The following is a 22,221-nucleotide window of genomic DNA, read 5'->3' as shown; positions in this document are numbered from 1 at the left end:
ACTCCCTGCTGAACCAGGATCCTGACGCGGGACTCTGGGATCATGATCTGAGCCTAAAGCAGGCGCCCAACTGACTGAGTCACCCAGGTGCCCCAGTATGATTGTTTTAATAGTATTTGCTTAATAGAATTAGATGAGGTAAGACTGTACAGTGCTTGGAACAGTGTTGGGCAGAGTGTACTATATAAATACTAGCCATTATTATTATTATATAGTATAGTCATTGTTATATTGTTATGCAATATTATTATTCAAGTAAGCACTCACTGATTATGAAATAAATGATTGACTATGGAAATACATTCTTTTTACTGAAATGTTTGAAGTTCACATTTCATTACATTGAAATAAACAGAGCACTTTAACTATGGACTTTAGTAAAGATTGGAAATTGCATTTGGTTTGGATCTAAGTCCCCTTCCTGTGAGATGGCTGAGGATTTTAAGGGGCTGACCTAGGCAGTGGGACTTCTCAGGGTAGGGGATGGGCAGATAGAGTACCTTTTACCAGATCCTGGATTCAAAGCAAAGAGTCAAGATGGGAAGAGAAGAAAGCCAACATCTGTAAGTCAGGGAATCAAGGCACTAAAAGGGAGGCCCAGATGCCAAGAAACTGGAGAACCAGGGAGGTGAGAGTAGAGAATGATGGGTCGATAACAAGCTTGAAGTTGTCACTGAGACAAATCTGGGAGCAAATGCTGTCACCCCCAGCTAGCCTTTGAGACCTGATTCCTGGGCAGGAAGCTGCATAGTCCGGGCATTAATGCCTTCCTCACTTCTATTCCTGCCCCACTGCTTTGACTGCACCAAACATAACTGTACTTGTATTTTCAGCAAAGACACACACTCAAGATGATTTCTCTACCTTAAAAAAAATGGTATACATGTGCAACCTCATCACAAAAAATAGAAAGCACCTCCCTCAGTAGCAAAAAGATAAAATAAACATTCACATGTCCCCTGACATAAACATATGTATCAGAGCACAACAAACAATGTGATAAAATCTTCAACAGGACCTGAGAACTACAGGCTATGGCAGATGCTGCAGCTAATAATTTTTAAGCATCTCAAAGATTACCTGAGGGAAAAGAAAGAAACAAAAATAACAGAACAAATGTCAAATCAATAAAATTGACTTGTGTGTGAACGAAGGCATCTCCAGAAAGTGATCTTTATCCGAATCATATTGTTCTTAAAGGGGGGGGACAGGGAATTCTAGCTGGATCTTGCTCTCGGTATGTTGAATATTCATCTTGTGCAACAGAATGCAATTTGCATAATGTGGGGCCCAGGACTGTTTGTAGGAACACCCTTCAGGGAACTCAGATGAAGCTTCCAGAATAACAAGAACATTTTCCAGCTCACCGCAGAGAGAATCTGCAGCTTGAACTTCATTTTCTTTGACAGGATTTCCCAGATTTGCTCAAGAAAATGCCCCAGAGAATGTTTCTGCTTAAGTTGTGTGTGTGTGTGTGTGTGTGTGTGTGTGTGTGTGTGTGTAATATCTGTATATATGTTTACATGTAGTTTTTTGATGATCATATTTACCAACAACAGAGTTTTAAAGAATTTATATGAAGATGACATGCAAACCCAACAAGAGCATTTTTCTTTGAGGCACCACAAACTTAATCTGTCAATTTTTGCACAAAGGATAGTGAAAAGAAATACTTTCATCTAGGTCTCTATTGCTTGGTTCTGTGGCAGAAATTAATTCTAACTACACAATATCATATGGATATAGCACATCTGAATGTGAATTATTTGAAAATAGTAAATATTCCAGAAGTCATAAGGCTAAAAAAGTGCTCAACTTCCCATATATATTAACACAAACAGGAAGACTTGCTTTGATTTTAAATGCTGCAATATACATTTTATATTAGAAGTATTTTCCCCAGTAAAACATTAACACAACCTGAATTCCTAGTTTTAAAAGAACTACTCTCTTTACATTTTCTTTTTTAAAATTCATATTCTGTTTCTTTTTACAGAATAATCTTTTATAGGAAACTCTCTAAGACAAGTACCTTTCTAAACAGAAAAAAAAGTTTATATCAACTATCAACTCTTTCAAAATTACTCAAGTTCCCACAACTAGTTCATTTTTTAAAAATATGCAAATGCACAACTTCAAGAGGTAATATTACTCTTCTGCTTGACATGCTGATATTATCAAACATTGATGAAGAATGAATCAACAGCCCTTACAGCATTGTAGTAGAGATCAAATATTAAAGCAAAAATGGCAGAATCAACAGACACAGATCCTTTTCATTTTGTTGTTGCTGCTACAGTTATTCTGCAAGCATTGAATGAGTGGCCAATATCTTTGGCATGTTACTTACTGATGGGTAGAGGTAACCTTCTCCATTCATGGCTATATACAACCCTGTCTTCACGCCCTGGATGGCAACAACGCGCAGTCCCACTGGTATGAGGTTGAACAGTGCTGTAAAGATAAACATAGCCTGTCACAAATGGGCCGGGAGCAGCAAAGCCTTGCCATCTCTTTTCCCTCCTTCATTTCTTTTATTTAAAAAATAATAATCTTTGTTGCAACCTTCTGAGAAAGTCCAATTAATTAACTTTTATTTCTCTTTAAAATTAAGATGTTTCTGCAATGGGTAAAATTAGCACTTGAGCTTCAATTTGCACACCTTAACAGTCTGCCTATAGCATTCCAAAGAACTGATAGAATAATAAACGGAATCAGGACTGTAATCCCGATTCCAGGATCACAGTCTCTGATATCGTTTGGTACCAAAAGAGATCAGCTGTGAAGATTCTCAAAGAGTGGAATTTAAAAAGTCCAAGCTGAATGCTTATTCTGGTCTTTCATGCAGAAGGTGTGCTTTATCACTGCAATGTAGGACAGGCCAGAAGTTAAGATGGTAATTCCAAAATGGAATTACTCTTGCTGAACCAATATGAGAGGCCAGTAGGGCCCAGAAAAGATGTGCGCCTGCCAACGCGCTCAATTTAGAAAGAACTAATCATACTGAATGGCACGCACTTCTTAGAGAGACATTTTCTTTACTAATATTTCATAACGCTGTGAGTGATAACTAAAATAAAAGAGGGGAAAGTGCTCAATTTTACCCATCTAAGAGATAAAAACTCATTTACAGTTCCATGTTTCGTTTCTTCCCTTATTGACAAGGAAAGTATTTTTATATATTTTTACATAGTACAGAGAGCAATGTTATCATTGATTTCCTAAAAAGTCTTCACATTCCTTTAACACATTTCTGTGCCAGGGTTATATGTTAACTCTTCAGTAGGTATTCTAGCACCATTCTTAGTAATAAGAATGCTTGATCATTGGGGGACTTTATTGTAGATACGTTTATAAGAGAAGTTAATTATCCACAGTGCGGTTATTTGCTCCCATGCAAGGTCTTAATTGAAGACTAATTCCAAGCAACTGGACCAGGCCAGAACAGGCAACAACAGCACTGAGATGCTGCAGTAAACAAGTAAGCAAAATACCTGAGGTCTAGGTTCTCAACTGCATTCCACAAAAGACAAATAATTGGGAAAATGTGGGCCACATTGACTTCAATCTACGGGTCTACTCAGTACATAATTTAAAATGGACTACATAAATTAATTTCTATCTAATTCTGAGGCACCACATGTATTCTCAGAATAGGTTGGGGGAAAATTATACCTTCTCTTTCAATTAGTACAAGTTACTGATCCCAAGATCTCAAGATGTCTGTGATGAAAGGAACATGGCGGGCAATGGCTATAGATAATTATCCCTACAGGATTACTCAGAGGAGTGTATATGGTTCAGTGGCTATCAGCTTTCATGATGCAAACTAAGATTGGGCCATCTTTCATGGGATTCTAGGGGCTTATGTTATGGAAGAAGGAGGCTTATGTTTGCTCACTTCTATTACTTAAATGGTAAACACGAGTGGGAATCATTGAGCAGTATGAAGTACTTGTGTCACTGTAACTCAGTATTTCTTCTTTGTGGGAGAGGGCCAGTAGCCAATTCCACTCTTGGTCAGAACACCTAAACTGTCCCATCTCCCTCATATTTTGAAAGGATGGGCACCATAGAAAAATTCCTAATTGATGTGCAAAAGTTTTGGAGGAAAAACAATTGTATGACTGTCCTTCAAAACTATTCTAACTTAACCCATTCAAACATAATTATTCTAATATTTATGTACCCTTAATGGTATTTATAAATGCCGTATACTTTATATAGGCCAGATGTTATAATTCTAGAAAGTAAGAACATATGAAGACACAAAAATAATGTGGTATGGGAAAGAGAAAAATTCTAGATGATAGTCTAAAATGACCATACAAAAAATAGGTCTTTTTTCCTAGGATTTTGGTTGGGACCTGAATTATAAAATGTCAGTTATTACCATTTACAGAATGATAATACAAAGTGAATCCATATAACCACTGTCATGAGGAAGCCCATTCAGAGCTGACCATAATGAATCCATGGTGCTAATTAAAACTACAGATACCCACATTAATTGAGACATCATTATATTTTTCCACCCCTTTTGTATTTTATATAATTACAAAGCAATGTCATAAAGCCTAAGGGAGTCAGAATAAGATGTTCATGATACTTTGTTTATTCTGTGGAATACCCTAGTTTTCCATATAAAAGTGATTTTCAACCCTGGTTATCCTTTAAAACTAGCTGTATTCATAAAAAAGGATAGCCATGCCCAATTGCACACTAATTAAATTAAATAAGAATCTCTGGAAGTGATGATAGGGTTTAGGGCATACGGAACTTTTTTTTTAAAGCTCCTCAAATGACCCTAAAGCAAAGCCAAAGAGAAAATCACCATCCCAAGGCCTGTGGGGTGGTGGTCACTGTGAATGATGGGCAGTTTTTACACATCAAATTATCAGGCCGGGAATTTTTAAGGTGATAGGGCTTGGTTCATGTGAGGTTTTAATATTGCTAAAGTTCCTGGCATATTGATATTTCTATAGTCTTATTCCAACTGTAGCATTTATTAAGTCTGGTAACAGGAGCAATTAAGTTTAAGAGCACAGGAAAACCTCATGGCATCCCAAAAGCCAACTGGGGGAAAAGAAAACCACCCCTTAATTAATGCCATAGTTCATGGTAATGCTAACGTTTAGTAGACAGATGGGAAGCTCCAAGATTTTAAATGAATACACTTTTCAAAATGACTCTGGTGCTGAAGTAATCTGGGTGCTCACTTCTTCCTGTGAAAGACCTTTCCAGGGCACATGGAAGCCAAAAAGAAGCAGCCAAGTTGCTACAGTATCTTCTCTATTTGGACCAATCATCCATCATCAACCATCGTCTTGCCATTTTTCCTCCCAGAGATTTCTAGATCTTGGGCTGGAAAACCCAGGGAGGACTTTAGTGTCGGGTTCACCTGCCTGCTGGTCTTTCTCTTCTCAACTCATCTGAAAATTTTGACAAAGGCAGCTTAGTAGGGCGGTTCTGACTTTACCTAGTTCTAAATCAGCACCTGCTTAGTTGTGTGATATGTGTTCAACTCAAATCATGAAGATTTGAAGGTTTGAGCCTCAGTTTTGTTATTTGGTAACCTTTACAGTGGCATCGTGGTGACTTTTAGGGCATTTCTCCTTATTTTTCCTAGTTACAGATGACTAATCCTTGTTTTGTATTCAAAGAATTATCAAATATCTGGAATGTATATGTAAATTACTACATTGCACCCTAAAGCAAACTAAAAGGGCAGTGCTCCCATTAGGACCTGGCTGCCAGCATCTCTAGTGCTCCCCCCTCTTTTTTATAGAATACTCTTCATGGCTTATGATTTTCTTAAGACTCATAAGACTGCTGTAATGAGCCAGAGAAAAGGAAATCATCTTAAATTTCACCTAAAAAACTGTGTTTTTCAATTACAAAGGTGATGCTACCCAAAAGTAGCGTTAATCAGTCATTCCCATATCATTGATAAAGCTGCCGCAGTCCTGCCAAATTTTATTAAATTTTAGGGTTGTACAATTTTTATGCCTTTTGAGGAGAGAATCTCTATCTCACCCTGTTTTGTTCTCTTCTGCTAGATCTTTGCAAATGTTGAAATAGTAACAAAACTAACGTAACTAGCTAAACGTGCACGTAAAATGCAACATAACTTATAAGAAAAGAAGCTTTGGGCAAGCTCTGGCACAGCAGTGCAAGCCCCTTGAGGGCGGGCGGGCACTGTGACTTGGTTCTGGTTTGCTCGGACACAGGAGCGCCTGCTCTCTCTTCATTCCTCACCAGCATTTAGGGGGATTAGAGAGGATTCCAAGTGTTGCCCCAAGAATCTTGTTCCGTGGTTACACACCAGGAGAAAAGAAGGCTCACACATTTAGAGAACAGAAGGTTGTGTCTCTTTCGGTGTCTCAGCTTTCCAGTGCGGTGTTGAATATGGTTCAGATAACCAGATATAATTATGTGTGTGTGCATATAATGTCCACATCTGCACTTCCACAGTTTAGAAAATATTGTGCTGCTTATTGAGTTCTGAAGCAATATGCTGTAAAAGACAGTGTCTACCTAACCTTTCTTAATTCAATATTGATTTCCATCATTAAAAACAACCAACTTGTTTGGCATTACAAAAACCAAAGAAGAAGGTAGGAAAACGAGCATAAAGCCTTTGCAAGAAAATTTTTTTTCCTGAGAATACAACTAAGCAGCATTTATATATAGTTATGGTTTATTTCCTTTCTTGAAAACTTTGTCATAAGGGATGGCCTCAAGTTCTAAGTCAGAATGACTTAATTCTTGCAGTGATCAGAGTTATGGAAAACTAGTCCTCACACTCCCCCAGATTTTGGCTGAAAGAAATCAGAGACCATTGAAGACATCAGAACTTATGAATCTCAGGAGTCCATGACCGCCACAAGTATATGACATAAGAAAAAGAGAATGTCTTTTGTCAAAGAATGGGTAAGGAGTTAAAGATAGAAGAAAATGAGCAGACATACATGTATTAGCTTGAACCAGAAGAAACTGACATCTTTTAAAGATCAAAAAATGGTCAAGTCCTTATATTTTTAAAAAAGTTCAACCTAATAGCAAAATCCCGACAAGTAAACAATGGTTAACATCAGTCTTATGAGTAAAAATAACTTCTCTTTCTTGTGTTTGAATTGCTTTATCTTCTCTTTCTCTAAATAGAAGAAGGAAATAAGCAACAATGACAGAGAACCAATGAACAAATATGATAGGGAAAAGTTTTAAAGGACAGAAGGGTAACATAATAGACACAGAGAAAAAGATTAGAAATTGAAAAGGAGGAAAACGCAGACAAACAGAAAAATCTTAAAGTTGAAAGAAAAATTTAAAATGAAGCAAGGTCCAAAGTCTAAAAGGTAAACACAATGGCTGGGAAAATATTGACACTTCACATAGTGACACCAAATGCAAAAAAACCAGTCTACATTATGTTATTAGCTATTCTCGGTGCTATTGAAAATTTGATTACTAGAATTGAAAAAAGAAAGTGCCTATAATTTGGTCTTATGTATTCAAATCCTCCCTTCTTTTCATGGAATGATGTCCTACATATGAAGGGTAAATGCTAAATGGATGAAAAGATTCATATCCATTCCTGATCCACTAGTAATATGTGAATAAATATTTCCAATAAAATAAGTTTTTGCTTTTCATTAATTCTCCTGAGCAGTAGAAAGTGTCTATTTTAAAACAGATATGCTAAATTAAGAGGAATCCAATGTCAGTATAAACAGAAAATGGGAAAGAAAAACACAGACAATTGAGTAAGGAGGGACAACAGAATGAAAATACAAAGAAAAGTTATATATTAAAAAACAATAAATTGGAGGCAGACACTAATACAATGGAAGGTCAGTGGCTTTTCAATTAAGACAAATCATTATAGACTCAACTCTATAAAATAGGGAAACATTTTGTGCAATGTATTTAAAGGCACAGGGCCTTCATGTCCTCTCTATAAAAAAGATACTATCTTTTCTTGTTGAATGCAAATTTGAAAAATTACACTTCTATTCTTTGAAACAACTAATCCTTATAGCTCTTGAATTTCCAGTTATCATTAAAAAGCTACAGGCCTGATAAAAATATTTCCAAGGTAAACATGGATTCATCTTTCATCTGAATGCACTAGTGTACTTACTTGACTTTTATGAGATAAAAGTAACAATAAGGCTGGATCTGCCAATTGTTTTGAGAAAAAAAAAAAGAGAGAAACTAATTATCTTAAAATGACAGGCTTCTTGCTTTGCTCCGTTCATGTGTTCATCCATGTGGTCCAAGTAAAATTGTGAATGGCATTCTAGAGTGTAACATTTGTAAAAATGAACATTACCAATATTTGTAAATGTAGTTTTAAAAAGTCATTTATGTAGCAGCGTATCTTCTACCAACTGTGTTAGTGGGTGGCCTGAGGTTGTCACTTACTAGAATTAGTGCTGTCATCCTTGGTTCCATCGAGAGCTCCATCGGGGTGCATTTGCAAGTAGTAGCCTTGCCTGCAATATAACCTGGTCACTATACCCTTGAGCTGGGGATCTGAAAGGCAAACATAGTTATCATAAGCCTCACAACGTGTCACAATAGAGTTTCTTATTTCTTTTTCTGATTCTTTTTATTTTTTTCTGTTTCAGAAGAGGGCATTTGATAGAAGTAGCACCTTTTACTCTGTGTCTCCCAGATTCCTCTGTATTTATCAAACCTGGCACATACTAATCATAGAAGGTCATAAGCTGCATTTGTCAGCTGCAGAAAATGGGTCATTTTATAAAACTAACATGTGGACTTAAATGATTAATTAGAACAATTAAGCTACTGAATCTATTCATTTAATTATTAGTTAAATCCTAAACTAATTAGTTTAATATCATTCAAGATGGCCATACAAGAGTTTGGCAAACTTCTGGCTCTAAGAAACCTTACTAAAGGCTTTTTAATGGATTTTTCTTTTTACTTAATTTGAGAAGTAATCCCCAAAAGTGAAAAACCTGTATCTTTTTCTTAAATCACACTAACATTTTGATATGCGTTCTTAGAAAAAAATCCATTACGGAGAATGTTTCTTTGATGTCTAAAGGGTCACCCTAACTGGCATGGAAGCATCTGGTACTTAGGCATGATCCATAGAAAAATGGGAAAGTCGATTTCCGAGCTCAGGTAAGGCATAATAACAAACCTATGCTGTGAGGTCAGCTCTGTGGTCATAATCCAGACAAATTAGACATATTAAACTGATTTATAACTAAAAAGGAGAATTAAATTATTTAACATGGATTTAATTCTTAAACAAAAGGACCAAGAATAGAGGACAGTGGAAGTTTATTAAAACAAAAAGGGAAATTGTATGGTAACAGACTTCTCATCTGATGATGCACTGAAAAGATAACCACTCAGGTGACCCAGGCTTTATAAAGGGCCAGTTGTACCTTTGAAAATAAATATTTACATGTGGCTTTTCAAAGGCCATCCCCATCTCATGACTAGATTTGATGTTCGACATTGCCATGGCAACTGGCGCGTCTCCACAAGCGCTGAATGGGACATGAAAATGCGCTCAGATCATGCTATCGAAACAGTAGAATGGTACAGAACAATGAAGGCAACCATCTTGTAACTGACCGAAAATTTGTGGATTTGCCAACAGGTGAACACAAAAAAATACGCATGCCAAAAAAAGGCTGTTCCAAACCAGAATACCCTTAGCTTTTTGTTTAATGCTCAAGAAATTAAAGAGAATGTCAATATCTATTGTTACATACATATGATATAACTAATAATTTGAAAAATGACTTTATGGTACACAGATTTTCTTCAAAGATCGCAAGAGAATGAAGAAAATCTGGGGAATAATGCATGAACACCACGGCGTCACATCAGTGTGACTAAATGTAAGAGCGTAGATGCTTCTAGAAGACTAGGATTTAAAAAAAATTAATTACTTTTAATAATTCTACCTTTTAGCTTACTACATCTTCTGGACTTGAATTAAGTAGGTCAGGCAAGGCAGTACAGACATACAACCCCTCCAAGCTCCCTCACACTTAAAAGAAGAGAACACTTTTTTTTTCTTTTTCTATGATCAAAAAGACAAGGAGAACAAGTATTGATAAGGATGTGGAGAAAGGGGAATCCTTGTGCACTGTTGGTGGGAATGCAAATTGGTGCAGCCACTGTGGAAAATAGCATGGGGTTTCCTCAAAAAATTAAAAATTGAACTACCAAGTCCAGTTGATCCAACAATCCCACTTCTGGGTACACAGCCAAAGGAAATGAAATCAGGGTCTTAAAGAGATATCTACACCCCCATATTCACTACAGCATTATTCACATTGGCCAAGATATGGAAACAACTTAAGTGTCCATCAGGGAGTGAATGGATAAAGAAAATGAGGTATCTATACACAACGGACTATCATTCAGCTTTAAAAAGAGGGAAATTGTGTCATTTGTGACAACACGGATGAGACTGGAGGACATGAGGCTAAGAGAGCTCTTCCGGACCGCGCCTGATCTCTGATAAGGAAGTGTCAGCAAGATACAAACAGTGTTTTTGAGTTCTCACTAAATTTCAAAGAAACGAAACCAAATTGGTATCTATGTATCTAGTTTCACATTATTTGATGTTTTCTTTTTAGAAACCATAGTAGCATTGTGCTTTTCTCAGGTGCCGGGCACTGTTCTTAGTACGTTGCAGGATTAATTCATTGAACTCATGACCACTTACTTAACGGGAAGCCCAGTTTGAGGATGAGGAAGTGGAGACAGAGTGAGGGAGTAACTGACAAAGAGCACAAAACTGACAAGTGCCCAGCGGGTGTTCGAACACGATCCTGCCCCCATAACCACTACACCATGTGGCCTCTGGAAGTTGAACAATTGACCTGAACCTTTAAAAAACCTAAAATAAAATGCAAACCAATCTTTTTTTTTTCTTTTAAACTAGGTTTTTAAAGATTAACCATGGCTGTATCTAAACCCAAATCCTGCATACTTGGAACTGAATCTGTGATTTAGAACAAAAACATGAAGTTAGCATCAAAGTGCTTGAAAAATCTCTTCTACGATCTGCCCCACTTTGCCACTGGCCACATTTCCAATAAATCTCCACCCGTGCAACCCTCAGCAAGGCTGCAGATCCAATACTGTAGGCTTAAACTCCCTCTGCTACCAGCTCCAGCCAGAAGGTACTTATACCCCTGACTCGGTGACTCATGTGAACTGTCTCAGCCGCTCAGATCAACACCGAGCTTCCCTTAGTCATGCCACCTGAACACTTGCCTGGTTCGTGCAGATGCTGTCTTCACAATCTCCCTTACTTCCCCCTGTTCTATTTTCACTGCCAGCAGCACTTCACTCCCTCACGGCCTCTCCTAGGTGGTTATCCCACCTGCAGTGGCCCGTTCCAATCCAGCAGATCCGGAAACATGCAGCGGCTCTGGCCACCCCCTTAACTACTCACGCCCTGCAGCCGTGGGGCCCCATCTCACCTGCCCTGCCTGGTTTGGTACTGCTCCACGCCATCCCCCATGAAGTCCAGCCTGGGTCACCGGGGGCTGCCAGCAAATACCCCATAATCTCTCATATGTATCATGTCCCCTTAACCTTCTCTTGTCTCAAATACGCTCACCTGCATAAAGATGCCTCCTTGCACATCTGTGCGCACACACCCACACGCATACATCTTTGTGTATTTAACTCCTTTTCCTCCTTCTCAAGTTCAGCTCCAACAGCTCTTCCTCTGGGGCACTTTCCTGACACCTCAGATGAGTTCAGATTCCTCCTTTGATCGCCTTTATGAGAGCATTCTTCATAGGCATTACTCATTTTTTAAAACATCAAAATTCTTTCATTTTGAAATGTTTTTAATACATTTAAAGTTACCGGAACTAATACAACCTACGTCTATGTACCCACCACAGGGGTTAACAAGTGTTAGTATTTTGCTTTACGATTCATGATTTGAATTTCACATTTATTTGTGCAATTATATGATTGACATCTGTCTCCAAACTGCACTGTAAGTTTTGTGAAGAAAATCGAAATGTATGATATTGCTCACCATTACATCTCCAGGGTCTAAGTAAAAAGGAGCCGGGCAATATATGTTTCCTGAATGAATGCTGCCTGGGTTAGAGTGTAATTTATCTAGTAATTTCATATATTACTAATAAGAGTGAAACTTGGAACAACAACATGAAATCCAGGATGGCAGTCAAGCCTGAAAAATGTCTAAAACTTTTGACCAGGTAATTGTACTTTTCAGACTTCTAACTTAAAAATAAATCCTCCATGTTATAAACTTTTGTGTTATGACATATATGCATATAACATGAGCATGACTATGTAAAAAATATTATCCATGGGGGAAAATATGGGAAAGAACACACTAAAATGTGAAATATAAATATATTTTGCTGGTTACGAGAATATATATTTTTCAACATTATTTAAAAAATTTCCTATAATTTCATGAAAATACAGATTTAATAAAACTTATTAATGCCTTTTGACAACGGATGTATAAAAATAACATTTCATACATCCTTGCAAATGATATTGCATACATATATGCAAATAACCTAAATGCATATTACTGTTGTAGATTAACTGGTTGCCCCCAATTTTCAAGGATTCCACGTATTAGTTTCTCTTTGTGCACAGTCACATATCCACAAATCCTTCACTATGATCCTCACTTATAAAACTGGCCATCGTGCAATGCGGCCACTTATAGCTTGAGGTCACTCTTTCAAATAATTAAAACAGAAGAAAACAAAACCTTTCCTCAAAGCCCTAAAATACAGAGCCAAATAATCATAGCAAACACAAAACAAAAGAAAATGAAACAATTTTCCTGAGAAAACAACCACATCAGTTATATGTGGTCAGGCAATGGTATGACTAAGTTTCTAGATCTACTGTGTAGAGGAGAACAAACCCTCCATCATCTCACTCTACAGCAAGTCTCAACTTCAGCCTAATATGTGCTGGACAGCTCACTTACATGTATTATTTTATGATTCTGTGAGAGAAACATCGACAAAAGGAACCAAAAATATCTCACATGACTGCCAGAATGGACAGGACCCGGTCTGGGCAGCTGCAATAGAAGCACAGATCTCTCAGAAAAGAGCATCCAAAGTGGGCTGTCTCTCCCCAACAAGGAGGGAAAGGCAATGGATTGCAGCACGTGAAGACCCAGTAGTAGAACTTGTGGTTTGGTCATCATCTCCAAAAATGAAAAAAGAAATAAGCTTTGCTAATAGTTAACATGACTTGACTTCAGAGTCTTCAGGGTGACATGTCACATGAGGTCCTTGAAGAACCTGAGTCAGGTTGGGGCATCCTATAATTCTGAGGGGCTGACACTGTGACCCTGGCTGCCAGTCATTGTTCTCAATGAGTGCTTTGCAATATGCTGAAGTTTATACCTTCTAGGTTAAGAAGATGTGTACGTTATATTATCTAGTTTGCCTAAAGTTGAGATATTTTAGGGAAAAAAATCCAACAGAGATAGGATGGATTAATGGTGATACTAAAAGAAAAAAATCTAACACCAAGAAAATAGCAAAGATGACCAACCTTCCATATGGGTTATGTGGGTAAAAACAAGTATACAAATAAGTAACAAAAGCAATGATGACCTACCTATTCAGATCTAACACGAAGTCAGCCAAAAGTGTGAAAATGTTAGGATATCTACCATGATAAAAACAGAACATCATCCCAAGTGAATAGTATGCCTTGAGATATTAAACAGTGAAAATATTACATGTGTGAAACAAGCTTATACTGAGGTACATGTTCATTTTTTTTTTTCATTAAACTAATAGGATAAGAAGGCTTGGTGACATTCTTCCAGTGAATGCTAAATACAAGCCCTACAAGAACAAGGATTTTGTTTTTGTACTGATATATCTGAAACCCCTATAACCTTGACTCTCAATTAATAACTGACGGAAAATAAATATCTGAAATCCCTCACCTAGATTTCAGCTAGTCATATAAAAAATGCAAAAATATTTTTCAACTCATAAAACTGTTAGAGTTCTTCATTCCCTCCTAATATACTTATGTATTCAGAAGATTGACTCTGCTTAAGAATATATGACAACTTTTTTTAATTATCCTTTTTCCTTCTATTTTCTCTTTTGTTATGCTTACCGTATAACACATTTTACTTGCACATTTTACTAGAAATGTTTTGAGGATACTCCTTGTCTGAAACTCTGTACTAACTATGCTCTCTGACATTAATTAAAATAGAAATAATGAAAGCTAATGTGCATGTGTTTCAAGAAAAAAAAAATGTCTCATAATATATTAGCCTCAACACTCAAAACTGAAAGAAATGCAAATCAGTTCAACTGTCTTCAGATACAAGAAAAAAAAAACCCAACATTTTTAATTAAAACAATCACTCTCTCAGAAGTAGGTTCATTTAAATCAATCACTGTCACAAATTGTTTTCATGCAATGTGCCGACTGACAAAAGAGAAATCGGGATAATCCTTAGAATGGTGGATATATTTTTAATCATTATTTAAATTGAAAAATTCACAATATGGCATGTGTTTCTATATAGCAAATATAAAAATGTATATACATCACACACACCGTGTTTGTTTACACGTGAGTCTCGGTACTAGTTGGTTACCAGCGCGGGTTCTTAAATGTCACTCCTCTATTAGCTATGGAAAAATCACATGTTTTTTACAGAGTAAAAAGCAACTTTTGGAATAGACATTTTTGTGGCAGATCTAATTAGATTTTGGCACTCCTAGTAGCAGAAAATAGCATTTTGAATAATTTACCCAAAGCCATAAATTATCATATAATTCAGCCATAAAAATAAACCATATCAGGAGCTCTTCCAAAGGGCTGAGAATGAAGGTGGGGTGGGGACACTAGGAAAATGATGAATAAACTAAAGGTATGTGAAAACCTGCTATATCTTTTTGTTAATGCCATCCTTAGGATGGCATTCAACTTCCTCTGGAAATTGCCCCCATGCTACCTCAGGGGCCCATCCCGCTAGGAACCTTGTTTCAGTGATTTCAGAGTGGTCCCCCAATCCACCAACCCAATCCAATGCATTACTAGGTCTGTTCAATTTTAACTGTTGATTGCACAGCCTAGAATAGGCTGTCCACCTCTGCATACCAGAATCTTATGCTTGTAGGGACTAGAGATAGAATCTTGCATTAAAAAAATAGTTCTTGCCCTCAAAAAGCTTGTTATCTACTGAGAGGGATAAGGGAGAATGTATAATATGGTTTTACGCCAATTAGTCATGTCTGAAATTATTGGGTTTTTGTGTCTTCCTGCCCTGCAAATACATGATAAATCCCTTGATAATTTGCATCATATGTTATTCACAGTAACCTATCATTATATTTTGCACAGAGCAAATATCTAATGACTGAATTCACTTTGTCTTTAAAAGAATCTATATATAAGCCCTAAATGGCATTCAAGGCAAGATGGATTTTTTTGTATCTTATTTAAGAATTGGAGGAGCAGAGTATGCTTGAGATAAAGAAAAATATGGGTTTTGAAATGGAAACATCAGTAATTTTTTAAAAAATTTGTTTTCCAAAACTATTTTGGCCAAAAAAATCCCTCTTAATGAAGTATATTAAGGAAACAACCATGGGTAGAGCCTCTTCTTGGGGAAAATATTTGAGAAGATGACTAAAGGAAAGGCATGCCATAATATCCTGCTTAATATTTGACCCTCAGCTCCAAAGAACAGACAGACCTGAGTGGTTCTTGGGATTCCTAATGCAGGGTTGAACTCTCACTAGCTTTGTGAATATCCAGTGTCTACAAGCTCCAAAAGGAAGAACATCTTTGGAGCTCAGTTGAAAGCACCCCCTTCCAATACTATTTTCCAATGAGGTTCTCTAATTGCAAGATTCTAACATATTAGAGACACATTGGTCCTCCTATGGCCTCAACATAATTCAGCATTGGACAATGAAATCTAAAAATGTTGGATCTACTGTTTATTTATTCATCACTTACAAAGATGAATAATTATTACACATTGTGTTTTCTGGTTTGCTAACTTATTTCTTCTAAATTGTAATTATATATTTAAAAATAAATTACAAATGTTAATTATATAATTGCAAAAGATAATATAAAAAATTATTGTGCATATTTTAAAAAGAAAAGTATGTGGGGTGCCTGGGTGGCTCAGTCAGTTTGGCATCTGACTCTTGATTTTGGCTCAGGTCTTGATCTCAGAGTCATGAAATTGAGCCCCACATTGGGTTCTGCACTGGGCGTGGGGCCTTGCTTCAGACTCTCTCTCTCTCCCTCTCCCTCTGCCCTCCCTTGCATGCTCTCTGTCTTCTCTCTCTAAAAGAAAAATATGTGTCCTTCAGTGACAACATTGGGATTCAAGTCAATCATTATTATTATTACATCTAGAGAAAGTTTTGCTGATAATATATTCTGTCATGGATTCTTAATTTATGAATGACTTCATTTCCTCCTGGCCAGAACACATACATGCATATGCAAGGAAGCACTATGCTCTGTCTCATTCCATGTGCTGATGTGTCACTCTGTGTGGTATCTGCAGCACTTACAAATATGAACACATTATTCATGTTCAGATTCTTCACCAACAATATCAAATACTAAGAGAAACAATACTATTTTGAGGATATTTTATACCAACTCCTTTACATTAGTCTAAGTGTCAGGAATAACCATGCTGCTAGCTGACTGACAGCATAATATTTCCTAGATTGCCAAGCAAATAACTAAGCATTTTACTTAAATTTTCAAATGCTATTGTCATAGGAAGAGTGGAATCTAAGATCCTTCAGTTTAGTTGTTATCTAAATGATATTTATTTTTTAACTCTAAATATACATTTTGGGATTTGTGTTCCTAATGCTGTTTTCAGATAAGTATCTCAAAGGAGTGTTCAAAATCTTAGCAATATATTTGCAATAAGTACTTTCTAGATAAATTACCAGAATATTCCATGCTTATTCAGCTAGTCTCCAAATGTTCAATGATAAACTTCTTTCTATTTCTTAATTACAGGATTTTTTAATTAAGAAAACTAGTATTGGCAGTAACTGCTACAAACCTCCTTGGAATTCTGAAAGGCATCTGTGCCATCTTGAAATACTCACAAGTTGGGAAGTGAACTTATGATACATTTTTAACAATAAAGAAACACACACACACACACAAACACACACACCAAATAGCAAAAAGTGGGGGGAAAAAGGTTTTACTTTGCCATTTAAGTGGACAAAATCACATTCTTTAATTTTGATAATCCTTTCACTTCATGCTGCTCAACCAAAAAGCCGTTTTATACTTATTATAAGATAAAATATAATTGCATATTATAAATATTAATCATGCCTCTCACTATGTTCTTCATAAAGTTTGAGGCTAATCAAATGTAACTGAATGGCTTGAGGAACAAAGGCCCAAGAGTACTATTAACATTCACTAATATTTTATGGTCAAATACTATTATAACGAACAAATTTCAATCCTGGAAATATGACTGAAAAAGAATGTGAATGTTATGTGAACCATATGCCATAATCTGAGAGAGCTTAATAATTGTGAAGACTTTCTTTAAAAAGTGACTTCAACATCTGACCAAGATAGAATAGCAGGGACCAGGGGCGCCTGGGTGGCACAGCGGTTAGGCGCCTGCCTTCAGTTCAGGGCGTGATCCCGGCGTTCCGGGATTGAGCCCCACATCAGGCTCCTCCGCTATGAGCCTGCTTCTTCCTCTCCCACTCCCCCTGCTTGTGTTCCCTCTCTCGCTGGCTGTCTCTATCTCTGTCAAATAAATAAATAAAATCTTTAAAAAAAAAAAAAAAAGAATAACAGGGACCAGAAGTACCCTTTCACATGAAATAATAAAAAATTGACGTACCGAATTTTGCAAGATACTGGACATCAGGAAATGAAAAAAAGTAGTCCTTGAGTGATGGGAAAGAAATGAGGTGAGTCCTATTTCCTGAGAGAGATTCCAGGGCATGGTGAAGGGAGGGGAGCCCAGTGGACCTTCTAAATTGAAGAGATTGAGCTGAGAGTCCACAGAGGCCAAGGTAGATGGTATCTAGAGTATTGGAGAAGAGATAACTGCTGAAAGAGAGAACTTCCAAGATCTGCAGGTTTACATGAGAATTCAGCTCTGTACCGATCTGCAATTTATGTAAAGAAACTATTACAGGCTGGGGAAAACCATCTGAGAGGACTTAAGGTAACACTGACACAAAAACACACAGGACTGGAAATATTGCCTATTCCCACCAGTCAGACTGCAAAAATTCATAATTCATGGGGCATTGAACAGAGTATAGATAGGGTCTTATCTCAATAGTGGAGAAAAATTAGGCCTAGACTGAGCACTGCTTCAGTCTCACCTAAACAACTCTAAAAGCAAGAACCAAAAAGAGTATACCATTTCAAAGGAAATTAAGTGCATCCTAGAATAAGCTCAAGCATATTTATGGGAATACAAAAATTTTGAGCCCCTAACAAAGTAAAATTCAAAATATTTGGAATCCAGTAAAAAATTACCAGGCATGCAAAGAAACAGGGTGATTTTACCTATAACAAGGGGAAGAATCAATAAATCAAACTGACCTAGAACTTCCTCAGATGTTAGAATATTAGACAAAGACATGCAGTCATTATAACTGTATTTCATAATTCAAAAAGTTAGGTAGAGACATAGGAGACATAGAAAGGACCCAAACTGAACTTCCATAGATGAAAAATACAAGTTGTAGAATAAAAAAAAAAGGACATTGGATGAGATTAATTTCAGATTAGGAATTGCAGAAATGCAAAGGATAAACTTGAAGGCAGCAATAGAAATTATTCCAAATGAAGCCCATAGAGAAAAAATAATTAAAAAAAAAAAAAAACAGAGCCTCAGTCAGCTGTGCGATAACTTGAAGCAACAAAATGCATGTTTAATTGGAGTCTCCAGAGAGAGGATCAAGGGGACAAGAAGGAAAAAAATACTTGAAGAAACAATGGCTGAAAAACTTCCAAATTGTTAAAAGTATAAAACCAAAGATCCAAAGAGCTTAACAAACTCTAAAGACAGAAAAAATGACAAAAATGCATCAAGACACATCTTATTCAAAGTCCTCAAAACCAGTGATAAAGAGACAATCTTCCCCCCCCCCCCCAATCAGGAAAAAACACATTACATACAGAAGAATGAAGACAAGAAAGACAGCAGATATTTTGTCTGTAACAATGCAAGCAAGAAGACAATGGAGCAATATCTTTGACGCGTTGAAAGAAAAAGGTATCCTAAAATTCTAAAAGAGTGAACATATGTTTCAAAAACAAAGGTAGAATAAAGATGTGTTTAGACATCTGGAAGAGAAAGAGTATATCATCAGATGAATTTCATTACAAGAAATGTTGAAGGAAGGCCTTCAAAGACGAAGGAAATGATAACAGATGGAAATAAGGATCTAGGAGCACTGGCAATGGTAAACACACCAGTCAATACATTCTTGTTTTTTTTTTTTTTTTGGTTATTTATATCTCTTTAAAAGATAATTGACTTTTTAGCAAAAATAATAGTGCACTGTGGAGTTTATAATGTGTAAAAGTGAAATGTATGACAAGAGAGGAGAAATGGAACTATACTATACATACTTGAATATGTACCATATATGCTATCAGGAAGCCCCACATTTACTTTAATGTTCTGTTGATACTGTGTTGAAATTATTAATAATTTTTTAACCATAGCCCCTGCATTTTCATTTTGCCCTGAGCTCCTTGAATGGTATACCCTATTCTGGTCTTAGATATGACACCAAAAGCATGATCCATTGAAGAAAACATTGATAAAGTGAACTGCATAAAAGTTCAAAAATTTCCTCTCTTCAAAATGAACTGTTAAAAGACTTAAAGACAAGTTACAGACAGGGTGAAAATATTTGCATACTTTACACCTGAATAAAGTCTTGTATTCACTAATACATAAAGACTAAAACTCAATAATAAGAAAACAAGCATTCCAATAAAACAAATGCACAGAACCATAGAGCATTTTATCAGAGAATGTTTGTGGCTGAAAAAGATATTCACAAAAAGTTGAACAACATCACTAATCACTGGGGAAATGAAAATTAAAGCCATAATGGGTTAGAGGCACACATATTAGAAGATTAAAATTAAAAAGAATACCAGACCAATTGTTGGCAAAGATGTGGATAAACTGGAACTCACATACACTAAAGAGAGGAATAGAAAGTGCTCCAACCACTATAGAAAGCTGTTTGCAGATTCTTAAAATGTTCAACATAAACCTGCTAACATAATCCAGCCATTCCACTCCTAGATATTTACCCAATGGAAATGAAAGCATATGTCCACACAAACCCTATATGTGAATGGTTATTTGTAATTATTTGTAATATCCCCAAACTGGAAACAACCCAAATGTCTATTTGACACATGAATGGATAAACAAACCATGGTATAGCCGTACAATGGAATACTACTCAGCAAAAAACAGGGAGTGAACTATTGATAAATGCAACAAAATGGGTGGATTCCAAAATAATTGCGTTGAATAAAAGTCACATGATTCCATTCATACAATATTCTATAAAATTTAAACAAATATAAAATGACAAAAACAGGATCTGTGACTTTGGAAATTGGCAAAAGGCAGGGAGGGGCAGGAATTCAGGAGTGTCAAGAGGCATAAGGAAACTTTTGGGGTGATGGACATATTCATAATCTTGAGTGTGATTGTGGTTTCTTATGTCAAACTCATAAAATAATACACTTTAAATATGTACAGATAATTTTATGACAATTATACCTTAGTAGAGCTATTAAAAATAAAAACAAAAGGATAAAAAGCATCAATGATTATTAATAAAGGACAAAAGAAATTTCAGGTTAAAGAACCTTACAGTGGATAAAAACAGATTGTTTCATAATGATTAAGGAGTCAGTTCTTTAAGAATACATAAGAATCCTGAACGTTTATGTGTTAACTGACAGAGTTTCAACTACATGAAGCAAAAATCGATGCAGCTTCAAGGAGAAATAGAAAAATACAAAATTATAGTCAGAAATTTCAACTCTATTCTCAAAAAAATTATGTGACAAATATACAGGAAATTAGTAAGGATATGGGGGGGGAAGCCTAAGGCTTAGAGTGTCATATGTTAAATTTAATATACTCAGTTAAATCACTACAAACTATGATTCACTTTTCCTTTCAGAAACTAGAAATGGGATTTCCTAAACGTAAGGAGTCTGAAAACTACTATTTGACTCATTCATGGAATTTTCACAGCCAAACAGACCCACAGCAGGTCATTTTAATTTGCTCTCCAGCTGTTACTACATTATCTAAAATTGAGGATTAGAATGACAAAAGTATGATGCTAGGGAATCAAGGGCATCTGTTGAAATGAAAGTATCCAAAGGCTTTCAGTGAAAGTTATATTGCAAACAATATTGCATTAGCCATGTAAACAAGAATTATGGTCGATGCATAGTTTTATTAGCTTTCTTAAGAGAAATTGTCGAGGAGTAAACTGGGAACTTTGCATGAAAAAATATGTTTTTAACTTTTAAGCACATATTTGCTTCAGCGTCAGGAAGAATTTCCCTGAGTGTACTATGCCAAGAAAATAATCAGGACAGTAGTTGAATTTCAGAAAATCACTGCACATGACAAGGACTAATCAATACCTTCTCCAGAGCTGAGGTTCATACATTTGAGAAATAGTATTTCAAAGCAGGTATAATCCCATTTTGTCTGTTCACATCGAAAGCTACACAGAGACCTCCACCCAAGGAGCAGAGCTGGCTATATGAAAATTGAAGTTGGTACTGATAAATCCTGTAAGGCTGCTCCCACTTAAGGAAGGTACAGTTATTTGAGCTCTGCTTCCTTCTAAGTTTCTGCTTCAGACATTTGTCTTCCAGCTGCTTCTAGGAGGAGATGACAGTCATAAACTCTTTTGTGAACCAAGGCCACTCTGTCCAGAACCTCTAAAGCAGCAGGGTAGGGAGCAGGAAGAAGGCCCTGAAAGGGACCTATTCATCACAGTTGACATGGACACTTTCAACTAGAGAGGAAAAACATTTAAACCAAAGGTCATGAAAGGAAAACAAAACAAAACAAAACTCCTGGAAATCAATGTGGAAGTTCCATAAAGGATGATGCAGAAT

General features: G+C 36.4%; 1 protein-coding gene across 3 annotated transcripts in view; it reads right to left on the bottom strand.

Annotated features, from left to right (window-relative positions):
- The window catches only part of FGF14 (fibroblast growth factor 14), a 589,777-nt gene that overhangs the window by 117,313 nt on the left and 450,243 nt on the right, over positions 1–22,221 (bottom strand). For all 3 annotated transcript variants that reach the window (XM_087864997.1, XM_087864998.1, XM_045812769.2), the window contains 2 exons: positions 8,428–8,538; positions 2,351–2,454 (listed from right to left, as the gene is read on the bottom strand). In XM_087864997.1, the coding sequence (XP_087721123.1) occupies positions 2,351–2,454; positions 8,428–8,538 (215 nt within the window). The remainder of the gene's footprint in view (positions 1–2,350; positions 2,455–8,427; positions 8,539–22,221) is intronic.

The sequence above is a fragment of the Ursus americanus genome, chromosome 10, assembly GCF_024610735.1.
Source record: "Ursus americanus isolate L20-20 chromosome 10, mUrsAme1.1.p, whole genome shotgun sequence".
Classification (NCBI taxonomy): Eukaryota; Metazoa; Chordata; class Mammalia; order Carnivora; family Ursidae; genus Ursus; species Ursus americanus.
The sequence above is the reverse complement of the archived record's forward strand: the minus strand, read 5'-3'. Positions and strand labels throughout refer to the sequence as shown.